This window comes from Mus caroli, unplaced genomic scaffold (genome assembly GCF_978045245.1).
Source record: "Mus caroli unplaced genomic scaffold, Mus_caroli_1 scaffold_4, whole genome shotgun sequence".
NCBI lineage: Eukaryota > Metazoa > Chordata > Mammalia > Rodentia > Muridae > Mus > Mus caroli.
In genome coordinates, this window is record NW_028227259.1 from 155,340,806 (window position 1) to 155,359,193 (window position 18,388).

General features: G+C 42.4%; 1 protein-coding gene across 9 annotated transcripts in view; it reads right to left on the reverse strand.

Annotated features, from left to right (window-relative positions):
- The window catches only part of Stard13 (StAR related lipid transfer domain containing 13), a 199,974-nt gene that overhangs the window by 153,925 nt on the left and 27,661 nt on the right, over positions 1–18,388 (reverse strand). For 2 of the 9 annotated variants that reach the window (XM_021161874.3, XM_085837486.1), the window contains exon 1: positions 2,292–2,615. The exons of 4 other annotated variants lie outside the window; for them this stretch is intronic. In XM_021161874.3, coding sequence (XP_021017533.1) covers positions 2,292–2,460 — 169 coding nt within the window. In that variant the 5' untranslated portion in view covers positions 2,461–2,615. Of the gene's footprint in view, positions 1–2,291; positions 2,618–18,388 lie in introns of those variants that run through there. 3 more of the 9 variants (XM_029477488.2, XM_021161875.3, XM_085837488.1) reach the window with 3 other exon arrangements.

The following is an 18,388-nucleotide window of genomic DNA, read 5'->3' on the forward strand; positions in this document are numbered from 1 at the left end:
GATTCAACGTGCAAACGTTTCTCTGAGAGATCTAAAGGAGAGTGCTGGAAGTTTACCGCTGGGGCTGCCATTTTAAGACACTGATTTACAAATATCGTGTTTACATTAACTTTATATGCACTGTTCTTTAGTTGGATAATGAAAGATTATTAGTACCTTAACTAGGTGTCCTGTACGACTGGGTACTAACCATCCAAACATACCAAAGCTCACAGTACACTGCTCCCACTATAGAAATAAAACCTGACTGGAAATCAGAGGAGGAGGAGCCAAATAGGACTCTAATAGGGTGCTTGCTCTCCGTACTTACACGTCTTTGGTATATTATAGAACCCCAAGCCCACTAGAGGGCCGGCGTTTTATCTAGCATTCATTATAAAAGCCCAAACACAGTACACTTCGGTGAAGAGCACGAGTTTCAGGATTTGTGTTCAAATGCCAGTCCTCCTATAGGGATCTGCCTCTGTTTTCTCATCTTTACAATGGATCTAAAGCGGCACCTAACTATAAGCACTTTTTTCTGAGAGAAAAATAAATTAGCATTCATAATTCTCACAGACTGATATGTTGCAAATTTTAGCATCCTGGGCTGTGAGACCACACCAACCTATCAATATAGTAAATCCAATAAAATCACTTTGTACCTGCTCACTAAACATTGCGCGATATTGAACCCATCATGAGTTCTGGACCACTAGAGGGTAGGATTCTTTCCTGTTTCCAACCTGTAGCTTTTAACGTTTAGGAATCCATTGGTTCCAATCATTCCATTACCCCATTAAAAACAAAACAAAACAAACAACCAAAAAAAAAAAAAACCACCCAAGGGGACTCCTCACATTTTCTAAGTATGAAAAAATAAAACACAGACAGAGATACGGTGTCCATATGTAAGAATGACCCACTTTCACCAAGAATGGTAATTCACCCAAAACAACCATTATCCCAAAGGAACATGTCAATGACTAACAATACATATAAAGAAGATTGGAAAGTTTCAGTGTCCATAGGATTATATACCTAATGCCCAATATACCCCCACCGTAAGTAGTTTCTCAATAGAAGATGGAGCTGGTTCTTATTCTCAACTGAATGTATTTTTAAATCGAGCCACAGGGAATACTTTTGTTTGCATTCAAGTGAGACTTGCACACAGAGTTCATGGAGTGACTTAATATCCTTCCTGCAATCACACTGGTATGCCGCGCCAGTATCCTTCACACATAGCCAGTTCCTGAACCTTCGCAAACAAATGCCCATTTCCAAGGAAACAATCTCATTAAATGTCGCTGCTAGAATGTGTATTGTTCCTTTTGGAGACATTACAGTGAGATCTTTTAAGATTACAGACTTTAACTTCCCCTCTAAAATTCAATATAATCTCAAATTCATTTATCTAACTGGGAACGGTATTTTCATAATAGCTCTTGAAAATTCCTGATAGGGCCAATGTAATAGTTTAGTTTGTAGTTAGGAGCTAGGTGACTATTTATTGACTGTGAATGGATGTGTCTGTCTCTTAAATAGGTATCTTCAAATTTGTACCACACAGGGCATGTCATAAGCTTTAAGCCTTAAAAAAACAAAACAAAACAAAACATGAGTTTTATTCATGTTTGGGGTACAAGAGTTTTTAATGTTTTGAGAATAGAAAAGGATCACTTAGCAGCTTGTAAACAGTACTGTCAACTTGCCTTAGGAAACCAGTGCTCCTAAGTGTGTGTAGTCATAGGCTCTGTTTTGAGGTGAGGAGTCACATTTATCCTTTAGCAAGAAAACGGTGTCAACAAATCAGTGGTGACTATCCACACAAGCACACAGACAGGAAGAGACTGTAATTCAAGTTGTCAGTCCAATGGCCTTAAGCTTAGATTCTTACTGTTTCCCTTCAATGAAGATGTACTGTAAACGCTGGGCCATTAGTCACCAGCTCTCTGCTCTCTCCCTAATTAAACAAACAAGTGTCCACTTTTAAATGTGACCAGAGTATGAGTTTACCTGCAGAAAAGCTCCCCAAGACACACACTGAGTAAACCTTTCTCATTTGCTCTGTTGACACACTGAGGATTAGGAATTCATGATTCACGTCCTACTGGGGATATTTTCGTTAGTTATGAGGCGCTCGGTGCTGTGACAGACTGCTTAGAACCGAAGTCTAAAGTTATCTGAAAGAGTTCCACGCAGCGTGGCATAAGAATCCGTGCAGTGTACAGCGCAAACAATAACTTTGTAAGCAGCACAAAACAGAGCCAACAGAAATAAGCGGCACCTTGGCAGTGCCCGCAACTCACCTTGCTGGATTTTAGTCACTAGGTGATGGCGTGCTAGGATCCGGCTCATCCTGTAGGGAGAGCGTCTGGCAGTCTGATCAAATCGCAAGTACATCTCCTGGCTCTCAGGTGTCAAGGGGTTTAGATAGTAGCAGCCTGCAGCCGGCGTCCTGGGCACCTGGCTGAACATCTCGGGAGAGTTTCCACTGCCACCTCAGCTGCCGGTGGCTCTTCGCAGCTGTCTCCAGCCTCAGTCAATGGCACCGAGCCCCAGGAGAGAGCCACAGACCCAGCGATTTTTAAAAAAGAAAAAGGAGTGCCAAAAGCCACAAGTCAGAATTCCAACCCTTCGGGGCTCTCATGTGACCTCGTGAGCCAATCATAGGACGAAGAGAAAGTACTGGGCGTGTCCCGTCAGCCCCAAGCCGAACGCGACCGCGAGGCTGTACCAGCAGCTGAGGAGTTCCTTCAAGCTGCGCTTAAAGCTGATAGAGAATTGGAAGCGCCTGGGGCTGACTAAGCCCCCCAACCCCAGAGCTGAGAGAGGAGAGGGACACAGAGAAGACAGGAGGGGTCGAACAAGCCCTGGCATAGGAACCTTTTGAGGTCATGAAAGTTAGAGAAAGAGTTTTTGGCTTTCCTAAAGCCAGCAGCAACTAGGTTTAATTTGGAAAAAAGAAAAAAGAAAAGAAAAGAAAAGAAAGAAAAAGATAGCTGTGCTACCTGCAGCTGTGTATTTGAAACACTCCATTTCAAGTTAAGTATGGCCCGCTGGGTATAAAATACTAGCCTTTATTACAACGGAATTAATTAGATAAAACGTTTCCAAAGAAAAACAAACTTTTGAATCATATTTTGACACTAATGGTCAATAAAGACCCTGTGGATCACCATGCGATGGGGACATCAAAAGTTCTTACAGAAAAGACCCAAAGAGACAACCTGAACTCCCTGACATGCTCCTTTAATTTGTCTACTCCCCCCAGTTTTTAATCACCACTAAACAACTGCAAAGCGCTAGTCATATTGAAGCCGCTGCCAGGAATCACTACACAGGATGCAGGTGGCCTTGCAAAGACCCTGTATAAGCTGCTGATCCATGGGAATATAGTGGAAACTTCTAGTAAGTGCTTATAAAGGCTTATAGTAAGTAGTCAGATGTGAAACGGTCTCAATTTAAAAAGAAAACAAGAGAAAAGTCTACCACAGGGCTAGTGGAACATTATTTCTGAGAGAAATAACCAGAGAGACTGGTTTTAAAAAACAGAACCAAAATACCCAAACCAAACAACAACAGAAACAAGAGTCTGGGAATTCCTACAGGAGAAGCTGGGGAGAGCTCTCTCTGCAGGAGAGTTCTGTGTCCACATGCATACAGGGGAGAGCAGGGAAAGAAACTGCTAGACAGTTTAACCATATGAGGAACCATATGAGAGCAGTCGGAATTTCTCCTCTCCAGTTTTTTCCTCTTTAGAAGTGTTTGATGCAAACAACAACAACAAAAGGTAGAAGAAACTTTACTGAATTCTAAGCCTGGAGCTGAATGAATAAAGTTCACACACACACACACACCACAGAGGTTGGTCTTACTTTTGACTGACTTAAAATGAAACGGCCTAGCTTATAATTAGACACTTTCAGCAGAAAGTTTAACTGGGAGGCGGAGAGAGGGTTCAGTGGCTAAGAAAGCTGGCTACACTCCCACGGTACCTGGTTGGGTTCCCGGCACCCAAACAGCAGTTCACAAGTGCCTATGGTTCTAGTTCAAGGGACCAGACAACCTTCTCTGGTGTCTGTGGGTGGTACACACACATGCACTCAGGCACATAGGCATACACATAAAACAAAGAAATTCTTAAAAAGGTTTAACCACGACTCCAGTTAAGATCTTGCTTCTTATTGCTTCACTCTGCTCATCAACAATTAGTGCCTTTCCCTGTGGAAATCTTTGCTGGCTTGATTTTTATAATTTTCTCTCGTGGTCACAGTGAACGAGCTTCATTTGATGACTATGAAAAAAGAGGCAAGATAGTTTTCAGGCATAAAGAGAGACAATGTTACAGGATCAGATCATGGGCTTTGTGTTCTTATTGGGGTCTGAAGAGTTTGTTCTCCCATAGATTTGTAGAAGGTAAGAGGCATGTCTGTAAGGCTTGATAGGTCAAAAGCCTCCGACTGAACAGTGGAAAGGTTAAACTTTGTAACACAGTATCAGATGCCATTAGCCAAGCTGACAGAACCAGCATTGGCTACCTTGGCACTGAGACCCTATTTTGGACATGTAGGAAAAGGCTTGACAGCTCAACACCGATTGGGGGTGGTGGTGGTGGTGATTAAGCCAGATGTGAGAAGTTATCATCTTCTTACTATGGGGGAATGGAAGATGGGTGGAGGAAGAGAAGGAAAATGAGAAACTGTGTTTCAAGACCCTAAGTAAGGCAGGAAATAGTGTGTAGTCACTTTATAGCTATGAGTAACCCTTAAAGGCTGGACATCACAGCTGCCAAGATTGTAATTCATTGCTCTCTTGGCTACATTTTTAAAATAAATGGAATGATTCTCAGAAGCTCTATAGCAACTGGAAAAAAATGTGACAATATTGCCCCTTGTCTCCTTGTTTGTAGAATGAGGAATGTGTTTTGAAAAAGCCTAGAATATCTTAATCTGAAAGCATCAAGATTGTAACTATGTATTATTTAACATTAACAGGAAAGCACAAAGTTGCATAGACAGGCAATAGAGAACAAAAATGGAATTGGGGGAGGGGTTAGATCCTTGACTAATACAATCTAGAACAAAACCTGGCCTCTCAAAAGCCAGTTTTGTTTGTTTGTTTGTTTAAAAGAGCATCCAAGGATAAGAGCAGAGTCTCCTCCACGCCATATGCAACACCCTAAGGTCTTATATTAGAGCCCAGGCAGTATCTGCCGCCAATCAACTTCCTGCCATGTGTTTTTGCCGGCTTATATTTCTAGAGCAGCTTATTTAAGGTAGATGGGTGATACCATTGAGAATTGGTTTTATGGTAAGATATTGCCATTGCTGTGAAATCTTTGCGCACGAGTTGCTTTGATCACACAGTCCCCGTGGGAAAATTCCAACAGAGGTGGACGGTTGTGTTCTGTTTAAAGCTGCTGCTGACCTCTCTGGGCTTGTCTGCCACTCTGTGTATCTTGGAGAAACCTGCCACTCTGCTCTGGTGAGCAAGTGAGTGAAGAATCAAGGACAAGGACTGAGGGAGGCAAGGGACCAAGAGTGTTGGGCACTTACATGCCAGGTCTCTGCCACTTACTGTTCCTGCTTATCAATTCGTGAAGTACCATAGTTTATGACAAAGGATATAGAGACCCATAGGAGTGAAGTAACGGCCCAGGTCATAAGCAGGGAAGCCACTGTGTGTCTCCAAGCTTGAATGATCCATCCAGCCTCTTAGGAGTGATGGCTGAACGCTAGACTCAGCTCAAAGGGAAGCAGCAGGTGCTCACACAGCCTGGTCTCTGTGACCATGCTGATGTGGCTGTTTCCACTGAACTGAAATAATCCCTCACAGAGGGAACTAAGGGTGCTTCTAAGACTTCAGAAGTAAACTGAATTTACGAGGCTCAGGAAATTCAGAAGCATGCAAATTCTTAAAGCCCACCAAGGTTATCTCAGCAGCTATAATGGAGGGGGAAATACACCCTCCCACTGGGATGGGCAGAGCTGCCTGAAGGTCCTGCAGAGAGCTGTACAGATGTAGTATGGTGAGTCCCCCAAGCTGGGTTGGGCTTCTCAGTGATGAGGCTGTGTGCTCCTTTAAGTAACCTCTTACCCACGGACCTATGAAGACTCTGTAAACTCACGCTTCACCCAACCAGAGCAGGGTGGAATGATTTCTTCTGGTGGGTCACCACTCCATTGTCCACTGCTCTCTGCTTATTTCAAGGGCGATGGCAGTTGTCTGGCCTTTGCTGTGGTATTCATTCTCAAGGCAAACACTCCAGATGCAGTCAAAACTTTGAAATTTGATCTCTAAACAAAACCCCGGGATATTTAAAATGTCTGTGTCTTTTGATAGATGATCCCAGATTAACTCTCAATGGAATCCTGCACATGAGTAGCCGAAAGCTAGGAGTGATTTGATAGAAGCCGGGAGTGCTTCCATCTCCTCCTTCACACACATTCCAGCCTCCTCAGCAGGCCTTCTATGTGGAGGGAGCCAAGGTACTGCTGCCAAGCTGGGGAATATTTGAGATACAAGTGGTGGCAAACAACCGCAAAACTGATTTAAAAGGCTGCTTTGGAAATCATGTGAAGTCATAGGTTCCAGGTGCATGTCAGAGTCCTCCTATGGGGTCAGCATTATTGTGATGTGTGTGTCCACCTCTATGCCAATGGCCTTCCTGGTCTAAAGGCACCACAAGCTTAATGGCAAGTGCAGTCAGGACAGTGATGCCAACATTCACAGCTATGGGTACAGCCAGTGGTGACAGGCATCATATTGGATCCTTTGGATCAGCACCCAGCTCCAGACAATGCCTCCCATTCTGAGATCAGGTGCTGTTTACAGTCTTAGTGTTGAGCATGGCCAGGGGTTCATTCACCAGGAATGCACCTTGTGGAGGCCCTGGGAATTATCAGGTCTAGTTCAGATAGCCTGGGATCTTGTCTGTCCTGGCTTGATACCACTAACCTTATGTAACCAAACTAAATCTCACTTTTCTAAATCTCAGTTCTTTCATGGGTCAGAGATCCCCTCCTTTTCCATTCAGGTGGCTCGCCCTGGGGCTGGAGAAGACAGCTCAGCAATTAAGAGCACTGGATGATCTTACTGAGGACCTGAGTTTGCTTCCCAGCACCCACATGGCAACTCATGATCATTGTAGCTCAAATTCCAGGGGATCTGACACCCTCTTCTGACATCCAAAGTATTACACACACACGGTACACATACATACATGCAGGCAAAATACCCAGACACATAAAAAAGCAGCCTACTGCCTTCAGAAACATCATCATAACTATTCTCTAGTTTTATTACCTGACAGTTCTGTGAACAGTCATGTGTCCCACTAATCACTTGAGGCTCTTACTTGTTCATATGGAATCCACCTGTGCACTGAATCTGTTGGGAGCAGATCTGGGATTTAGAAGAGACATTATATGTTTTCTGATGCAGCTGATTAAGCACCACTGTACTTTTCCTATGAGATCAATTTGTCCTCTGCCTTCCCATTTAGCCTACAGTCTCTCACAGAGAACCCCAAGCTGTTTAAGAAGGTTCTTCTGTAGAGTTTCCAGCCAGTGGCTCTAACTCTGCCATGGGGAGTCAGGCAAAACCAATCTACATCTTCTCGAAAGAGCAACTGTCCCTAGGGTGTGCTCAGCCATTATAGGTCATTTGTGAGAATCTTCTGAAGGCTAGATGTTTCTTCTCAGCCCACCTCACAACATAACTATTCCTCGAGATGTTTGCTTTCTTTTGTGTTCACTTCAGTCTGCCCCCATCCCTTTGAAAATGTAGCACTTCCCCTAATCTCAGAACCCCTGATATGGCAGAGCATTGCAGAATTCCTGACTTAACAGAATCAGAGTTTTGCTCTTGTGCAATCTGGTGTGACATTAGGGGAGGTTTTGTTTGTTTTAATTTCTATTTACTTATTTGTGATTTCAGCCTTTGCGTCACTGCTGTAGGTGTGAGGGTAATGACATGGTCCTTGCCCGTGACTGACTCTGTGGGTGAAGATGGAAAAGAAAATCACACCATTACACTATGTTTGGTACCCAGTGTGGGAGGCAATGTCTGTTGACCCAGACTGTTGATAGAAAGCGGTGTGGTATTTAGGTATTATCCTAATATCTGCCGTTAGGTGAGTTTTCTCTGTGCTTTGAGCAACTTTGAGCTCAAGGATGTAAGACCTTGAAGTTTTTGAAATCTTTGAGATGGTTTCAATTCATGATTCTTGTCTCCAGCGATTTATTTTTATGTAGTTTCTTCAGATGGTAAACAAAAATACGTTTGATACAAAAAGCATAAAGACGTGTGCGTTTGGTGGGCGGGAAGGTGAGAAGAGACAGAGGAAGAGTGAGAACATTCTTCAGAATTACAAGCCATGCAACCCTGTGTGTTTAGTGGGTAGCAATGTGAGTCTCTCTGAATGCTCCTTACCGTACTCCTCAGCCATAGGAAAAGAGAGTTATTTCTGGCCTTTGGAAAAAAAAACCCTTAAACTGTACATATTTTACATTTGTGGTGTAGTAGTATGACATATGTATGTACATTGTACTAATTATCCCAGTCAAATTAACATATCCATCAATACCCATGGGTTAAGACTTTTAAAATCTGCTTTCTTATTGTACTGGCTGGTTTTGTGCGTCACCGTGACATGAGTTAGAGTCATCAGAGAGGAAGGAGGCTCAGTTAAGGAAATGCATCCATAAGATCCAATTATAAGGCATTTTCTCAATTAGTGATCAATAGGGAGGCCCAGCTCATGGTGGTGCCATCTCTGGGCTGGTGGTCCTAGGTTCTATAAGAAGGCAGGCCGAACAAGCCATGGGGAGCAAGCCAGTAAGCAACATCCCTCCATGGCCTCTGCATCATCTCTGCCCCCAGGTTCTTGCCCTGTTTGAGTTCCTGTCGTGACTTCCTTCAATAATGAGCAACAGTATGGAAGTGTAAGGCCAATAATCCCTTTCCTCCCCAACTTGCCTTTTGGTCATGGTGTTTCCTTGCAGCAATAGAAACCCCAAGACACTTACAAATTTTAAGTAAACAATATAGTGTGATTCACTACGGTCACCCTTGTACACTGATCTCCAGAATTTATCCAGCTGTGATGGAGGCATCTCACCCTCTGATCAATGTCTCCTATCCCACCCATCCCCACTTTTACACCGTACACACGAGTGAGATCATGAGGCATGTCTCTCTGAACATCTGTCTTATTCTGCTTAGTGCAGCATCCTCCGGGTTTGTCCACTGAGGGGCTCTGTGTGGCCTTTGAAGGGAATGCTTATTTATGAGAGAATACACGTGCAAGAATATGTGGAGCTTCTCCTGAAATTTCCTCTGTTGTCAGAGCTCGGCAACTATCAGAGAGCACAGTGGCCTCTGGACAACCTCCCAGAGTGCCATTGTAATCATATTGAGACTCATGGCACAGACCTGTTTAAACAGACCAAGTACTGCGTGTATTGCCAGGCGTGGCTGCTTTCTCCTTAGCCTGCCCTGCCAGTGTGACTCATCACTAATCAATCACAAGAGAATGCTTCTGAGCGAAAGAAAAAAATAAGTGTTTGCTGCAAAGGACAGGACATCCTGGAGAGACGCTCACAGCTTAAAATAAAAATAAAATACCCTATTCTATTTCCAGGCTTTGGGAGTCTCAGGGACTCTTCTTGATCTTGGCTTGGTCTCAGTAATGAATTACATTAAAAGACCTATTATGGCATTTCATTAATTAATCTCTGTCAGTAAAGTGTTAAGAGGGAAAGTGTTGTGGAATGCTCAATGCTTACATTTTTTTTTTTTTTAGAATTAAAAATGTATAGTATAAAAGTATAAAGAAAATATGCTAAAAGATAGTTTTGGCCATGGGTGATGCGTCTTGGATTTATACTTTTCAAACATTCTGACTAATTGCATTCCTCAAATGATGAAAAGATGAAGCCGAACCAACAGGTCACACTGAAGGACGCGGAGGAGAAGCCTCAGCCTCGGGGAAATTCCAGCACTGTCAGTGATGGAAAGCAGAGAGAGAAAGACATCCATGGGCCCAAAGATTGCAGGCACCGTCCTTCGTGGCTCAGGCCCTGAGTACCTGACACAGTTAAGCAAAATCCTGGTGTTCAAAACACCCAGAGAAGGGGAAACAGAGCCTACAGATTTCCTTTTCCAGACACTTGTCGTGTATATTTGTTCCTGCAAGACTGCCTCTACACCCAGGAGCTGGGTGCCCTGTCCAGAGAACTGACAAGGCTGTGTCTAGTTGCCTGCACACTCATCTTCCCTGATCATGAGAAAAAGTCTGCCTTCTCAGGATGCTACTTTTGCTCATATTGCTCTGCTGTAAAGCCTCAAGTACTGCCATTCAACTGGTGTTGAAGCTATGGTCTCTCCCATGCCTACAAATGGTTTATACACACACATACAAGCATAGGCCTCTGTGCACACACACATACACATATACACAAACACACGTGCACATGTGTACACATATACACACATACATAAATGCATGCAAACACACATGCACACACACAAGTTGACCAAATATATACACATGTGGATCAAAATCTGACCCAGAACAAAAAGATGGAAATTAATCTTGTGAAATCAATATCTAGTCTGCATGTTAAAAAAAGGTAGGCATGGGGACACTTCTTTGTAATTCCAGATGTGGGAACACAGGGACATATGGATAGCTGCAGCTACCATAGACTGCTTGGGAAAGCTCTAAGCTACTGAGAGACCCTGCACACAGCACCTCTGAGGATGTCATCTGGCTTTCACATGCTTGTACATATGTGTACACATGCATACCTACACACAAGCATTCACACAAACATGGTGGGCACACACATACAAAATAATCATACAAAATGAAGTTAAAAGAGAGAGAGAGAGAAAAAAAAACAGCCCATAATCTTCCAAATTCTAAAAGATCTAGCAAATTCTCAAGGCCCTCTGCTGTTAGGAGTTTGGTGACATTTTTGCAGTCAATCCTTCCCACTGGTATTCTTGTGTAACTTCCACTTTGGTTTTTTTTTTTTTTTTTTTCCTATTGGAAATGAGCTTAATGTGCAATCTATAGGTCATGTTGATCTTCTCATCAGCACCTTGGAAGTAGACCCAGTGTCTAGTAACATCCAAATTCAGCATTAAGAGCTCAGGTTTTATGTTACTCCTTCTGTGCTTACAGCACACTGTTGAAGTTAGGCCCTGTTCTGTCTCCCAGCTCCGGGTCCCCAGAAATAAGACTCAGACTCAAAGTATATTTACAAATATCTTGGCCATATAGATCATAGAGTCTACTCTGACTAGATCATAACTGAATATACCCATTTATTTTAACCTACATTTTGTCACGTGCATGGCTGGTTGCCTGTGCACTGAGCAGCTATGTGTCTCCTCCCCTCTTTTCAGGCTCCTCTCCCTTCTCTCCCAGAATGCTTTCTCCTCCCGATGTCCCACCTCTCTTTTCTGCCTAAGCCATAGGCCGTGGGCTTTTTCATTGACAGGCGAGGCATCCATGCAATACACAAGATGATGTTCATCCTTCACTTTTTCCTTTAGCAAGCACATAAGAACAAGAATTTCATCAATCGCGAACCTACCACATAGTATCCATTTATAATCAAATACTTTAAACAGTTACTAGTAAAGAACAATTGTGGTGTTTCCTCCCTAGTTTGCTTTTATCAAAGGCTTGCTACTTAGAAACCCTCCTGGGCAGAATTCCATTGTTTCACTCTACCACTGGATTTCCTGGACCTCCACACAAAGGAGCTATATTTGGGGGAACAATAGTCCTACAGCATACAGAGGTTTACAGTAGTGTCTGCTCCAGGATACTTGGCAAGACCACCTGACTGATCGTCTCTGGACAAAGAATGATTAAACCACGACTACCCCTATGGACAATAATCATCACCCATTCTAGAGACAATCTGTTTCCTAATTTATGATTTATATCTTTGCTCGATTATTGCCTCTAACAAAAATGCTCCTGTGTAGATAAATGTATAGACAGTGCATCAAGCTGGTGAGGCAGGAGACTGTACTGTAGCCACCATGCTTGGAAAGGCTTGTACTATATTTTTAAGGAAATGAACAGCACCCATCAACATGCATATCTGGATTTTTTTTAAGTGGGTGAATCCTATAAATAACTTTTTATCCTTCACCCTCCAGCCAGATGCCTTTTAAAACGTGAATTGTCTCATGACAATACAAATGTTGTCTGTGGGAATGGCTCAGTGATTAAGTTCCTGCTGAGCAAGCATGGAGACCCAGGCTTGGATTCTCATCATCCACACAAAAAGCTGGGAATTCCAGCATGATCCTACAACCCTGGCACCGTGGAGTGGAGACAGGTGGATTCATGGAACCTGCTGGCCAGTCAGTCTAGCTAATTGCAGAACTCCAGCTTCAGTGAGACACTTTGGCTCAGAAAATGAGATCGAAAGCAATAGGAAGGAACACCAGATGCTGGCTTCTGGCTTCCGGTTTCTACAGGCACTCCTTTGCATAACACACACACACACACACACACACACACACACACACCTTCCTGTAAAGGAGTTTGGGATGAAGAAATAGATATTCTCAAACCCTAGCCCATCCATGTATGTTTCCTTCATACAGAATGAAATTTCTTGGAATTAACAAGACATATAAATGATGTAGTAATGATTCATTAAAGTCTTCACAGATGGTCTATTTCTCTGAAAGGGGCAAGGAAGGGAGAGGGAAAGAAAGAGGGAGGGGGATGAATGTTTACAGAGGGGGACCATTTGCTTCCTAGGTGCCAGCCATCTGACTAGAATGCTTCTCAGTACAGTCCTTTCAGCTAGTTCCCGCCCCCTACTGTCCTGGGGACCAAGCACAGACCCTTGTGTAAGTGAGGTAAAGGTTGTGCCATGCCACTGTCCTTTTCATCTGAAGGTCAGGGAGGCAGCAAACACCACTGCTTGTTTAGTTCTTGGGAGAATATGCTACCAACACTCTCTTCCGTGTATAGACGGTTTTAATTTTTCCTTTGCTAACAAGAATGCTGGTGGCTCTTCCAGGCATTAGTTAACAAGATAAGAGTAAGGAGGCAGCTGCCTACCCAGAAGCGGTGTTCTCTGGACTCCTCAAGGACAATGGCACTTATGAACTCACAGCATCGTCACGGCATGCACAAGACTCGTGCAAGCTCAAGCCAGGCAGAATCCCAGCATGAAGACCAGAGGTGGGCACAAAGTCACACTCATGCCTAGCTAATGATGAGAGTTGTTCTTAAAGATGTGGTCCTTGGTCAGTTGGTCATACTCCTGGAGAAGATCACACTCCAAGAGTGTATGTGCAGCACCAGCTGTTTAAAAAGAGCAAAAAGTTGGGTGGTGGTGGTGGTGGGTTTGAGCTGGGAGGGGCTTCGGGGAGGGGTAAATACGGATGAAATGCTCAAAGAATTATTTTTTTTAAGTATAAAATGCTCAAAGAATTAAGTTTAGAAAGAGAAAAATATCGCAAGAAAGAAAATCATTATGTGACTGCAAAAGGAAAATGATTTTTTTAAAAATTATATCCTTAGAATCAGGGTGCGGTGGTACACACCTTTAATCACAACATTTGGGAGGCAGAGACAGTGGGATCTCTATGAGTTCCAGGCCAGTGTGGTCTACAAAGTGAGTTCCAGGCCAGCCAGGACTATACAATGAAACTCTGTCTCAAAAATAAAAACAAGTCCTACCCTTAGGAGTACAAGCCTTTTCATCTCTCTCTCCATCCAAAGTCACGCATCCCTAAGCAGTGGTTCACTTCATCAGCACAGACTCACACAACGTGGTCATTGTAGCACTGAACAGGACAGGCAGATTTAACAACATCCTGCTAACTCTTTTGTGATCCCAAACTTGCCTTGCTGGTTCCTCTTCTTTCATTATAATGAATAACAGAAATAAATGAATGTGAGTATTCATGGGAGATCATTAACATTCTGAGCTTGCTGGAAATCGGCTGCATTCTTAATCCACTTCAAATAAAATGTAGTAAGGAAGACGCAATACTTTCAGTCCCTTCTGTGCTAACACACCTCCGATGCAGCCCAGAGTATAAAAGGTGTAGGTGGGAATTATCTGCCTATGTGGTGGCTTGAGTGAGTTATGTCCTCCATACCCTCAGGCTTCTGGCTGCTTGATCCCAGATGATGGAACTGTTTGGGAAGGTTTAGGTGACACAGCCTTGCTGGAGGCAGTATGTCACCAAGGACAGGGCCTTTGAGATTAAAACCCACTCTTGACATTTCCCATTCACTCTCTCTGCTTTGTGCTTGTGGTAGAGGATGTGAGCTCTCTGCTTCCTGCCCTGGCTTCGATGCTTGTCATCTGCTGCCATGAGTACTGGCCATGAGAACTCTAAGCCATAAGCCAAGTTGCTTGGTTGCAATGCTGTATCACAGGATTGGAAAAGTAACCAACACAGCATGTTTCATCGCTTTTAGTCTGAAGTAATTCCTTTAGTCAAAACTATTTACTGTATTTCTTTAGGACTGTGGGATAAAGTGACGAACCATTCATGAGCGCTATGGTAGGTTAGGGTGGGACCAAGGTTCACTCTAAACATGGGTGGAAAGCAACTTTGTACATGAGACATTGTTTATGCTTTTCATGCAGGTATATTATCTTGTAAAGTCCCATGTAAGGAAAAAACAATGTTACATCTCCAACTCTTTGAAAAACACTCAAGGCTCTTGATATAAGACATGTTCACTAAATAATTAGTTCCAAATAGAAATTTCAAGTTGTGCCTGAGCCATCACACGAAGCATATGTCTTTCTTTAATGTACATATGCAGTGGTAACTTACAATCACCAAACCATTTTTATTGTTTATCCATGCCTTCATTTATTCCTGTGTTCAAGCCTAGATTTTTTTTTTAAATCTTCACTACATTTTATTCCTTTGTGAGTGTGAGTATGGGTGGAGGTAAGGAGTTGATTTCAACTGTATGCCAGCTCTGGGGATTGAACTCAGGTTGTCTGGCTTGGCAGCAAGGTCCTTACCCACTGATCCATCTGGCGCATCCAGCCCATGCATTCGTAAGGAACAACGACCCATTTGACTTAACAGGAAAATACTATGTTCCTCTTTTCTTTCTCTCAAAGGCCAGTTGCAGGGTTCAGATGCCACCTTGCTGGGGAATAGAGTTTTTCAAGTCACAATTCCCTTGGTAGGGACAAATGTGCCTAAAGTACCTGTCCTGAGAAACAGAAATTCCTGTTCTTCCCTCCTTCCTGACCCTAGCCACACCTCCCCACCTTGCCACTTTCTGTGAATCTGCCCTATTTTGGCAGCTCCACTTGACTCCTTACCTCAAGTTCAAGGCCAAGAGACAAGTGTCATTAAAACAAGGAGAAAATAAGAAATGGGGTGGTTCCCAGTGTGCTTTGCAGGAATGCTTTCTGACACGTGTGGTGTTACTCTATGCTATGTGGGCTCATTCCTTCTGGATGAGTCAGCGCAGAATGTAATGCTAATTCATTTGAGCAGACATGTGGCAACATGGCTTTGCTCTCCCAATCAAAACAAAGGAAAACTTTGCAAGATAAGTGAGAATATATGTCTGTTGTTAGCATCAGAGACAACTTTATTTGGGAACACGGTATTCAGATCCAAGCAACAACAAAACCTGTAATAATAAACAGCACACATTCCACGCAGAATGAAGAACCATTTACCTGCTGAGACAGATTTAACAGGGACTGACTCAAAATCTTTTTCTAAGCAACAGCATATTTTGTAGGTGGTGACGATGACTCTTAGCCAATTTAAATGAATTTCAGAATGCTTATATTTGAACTATTAGAACTTAAGTTCTGAGCCCGATCTTATGATTTATTTTTAATTTCCTTGTAAAATGACCACCTTTGCCATTGAACATCCATAAGGACACCGTAAGTCATCTGGGAACAAGTGTGTTTAAGGATTGTGTGAGCAACTAGTAGAGGGAGATATAATTGAAGATGTCATTTTTGCTAAGTTTTTCATTTGTGTGTTGCCAGGGATCTGGTTTTAGAAAAACAGGACTTTGAAAGAAAGAGTCCTTACTCCATGAGTTACTAAACTCATGGCAGTGTAACATGAATACATGCTTGCTTTAATAATAGAAAATTATATGAGTCCTGTAAGTAAAGACAGAAACTGCCCCTGAATCTTTCCATTTGTGCATCCTCCTGACACCCCAGTCTGAGTTCAGCAGCCCTAAGAGCTTGCCTCCCATCTTGCTGAACTTTCATATCTGGACATCTTTGCCTGTATCCTTTCTCCATCCAATCCTCTGGTAGATTTATATATAATCTTTTTTTTTTTTGAAGCAACTTCTCTCTGGAAGACCATTTCACACCTACTTGTCCAAATTCTTCCTTATAGGACCTGCACAGCCCCATGCTGATTTTCTTTTATTCAGCTGGCATGAATAAAAGTACAATTCCACTCTTTTTTTTAAAAGTGTATTAGTAATAAAATTGGCACTGGGAGAGAGATAGTAGTGATACTACCAATGATAAAGAGTCGAGACACTCATCCACATCTCCTTTCTCTAGGGCAACCAGCAAACCTTCCTTATAGGACTGAATGCAGAGCTGCAAGTCGAATTTGAAACTCTTAACTTGTGCTTGGTATAACAATCTGTTCTGTTTGCCCTAAGCATTTATTTGACTGTTGAGCCATCTCTGTCTGTTTAACAAATGTGCTTTTAATACTTTTGCTTTGGATTTCAGTCTTCTGACAGATGTCTCTGTCACATATGTAGCTGTGGCCCACACGGTCTGGAACTGTAAGTCATCCCTGCCCTCAGTGCATTGATCTGGAGAGTAAGATATGGCAGAGCCACATTATGAAGATGTGGTGTGGGCCTGGTATGTGGAAAGAAATCCGTTTTTAAGGAATGTAGTGAGAACAAATTGAATTATGAAATATGTCAAGCCACACCCAGTCCAAGGGATAAGATCTATACTAGCACCAATGTGTGTAAGCAGAGACACCGCATAAACTCCAAGACTGGAATATCCAACGAGGACTATCCCAAGAGCAACAGACAAAGCAGCCATGGGTCATCAGCTACCCCAAGGCACTGACAGTAGAATTCCATGATAGGTGGAATGCTGTAGTAGGCTTGGGAGAAATGTTCAGACATATTACCAAGATAAGGACTTTATCATAGCACATTGTGGCAAAAGGCCAGTTCTCTGAATCAATACACAGAATGAAAGTTGAAATGATTATGACTGTAATTAAGCACTCACATCATGCCAGGATCTTTGCTGTGTATGTTTCTTTCATGCATATGTTCAGTGAACCCTTGATAAGTGAATGCAAACAGTACTTCTTTTAGTTATAACAACCAGTGATACGGCCAAATACTAAGTGATGTCAGGATTATTATCTCCATGCTATGAAGAGAGAGTCATAAAATTAAATGGGAGAGTCAAAATTTACTCCCAGGCTAGTCAGAACACCAAAAGCTGGTATATACTTCTCCAGTATAACAACACTTCCTGTAAAGCACTGGTACTCTATGTCCAATAACGGAGTTCTTGAGACCAAAAGTTATGCCACTTATAATCACTCTGTCTCATAATATAGCATGTAGAATACACATGATTGACTGAGTTAGGAGGTCAAAGAACGAGATAACAATAATATAAATAATGAACAGATACTTTTGCAAAGGTTTGGGAGAGCACATCTGTTCAGTGGCAGATCTGGTTGGTGTGTGTGCTCTATAACATCCTTGCAAGGAGAAACAATATAAGACATTTTAGAAAATATCCTGCCAAGAATTTTTTTGATGTCAACTAGAGTGATTTTACTTTAGCTCCCCTTGGATGCCTGTCTTTGTAATACAGATGTGAAGTGAAAACTACAGAAACATGAATTGGTGCGTAACAGCTCCTGGCAAGACTTCACTTCTCCACTTTCCCCAGTTCATCAAATCCTTCCATGGGGCTGAGAAGGATTTTCAGGAATATTCAGTATGATGTTTTCTGAACATCTAGTCGACCTCTTTGGTTGGGCGTTAAAATTAAATACCACAGCTCTGAATGTATTTGCATAAATCAGACTTGGAGTTTTATGTGTAAACAGAAGCTTTGGCTGTCTGAGAGGATGAGAACATCCCTAAAGTGCTCTGGTTGACAAACCCATCTTCTGTGAACAACAATGGTAATTATAAACTCACCATGGTATCTTCACAGTTAAGTGAACCAATCTTTGTAGGACTTAGAAGCTGTGCTTCTTAAAGACATAGAATTTCAGACTCTAGGACATTTATTTTATAGACCAAGAATATATATATATATATATATATATATATATATATATATATATATATATAAATGAAACTTAAATTTAATACCTTTTAACTTTG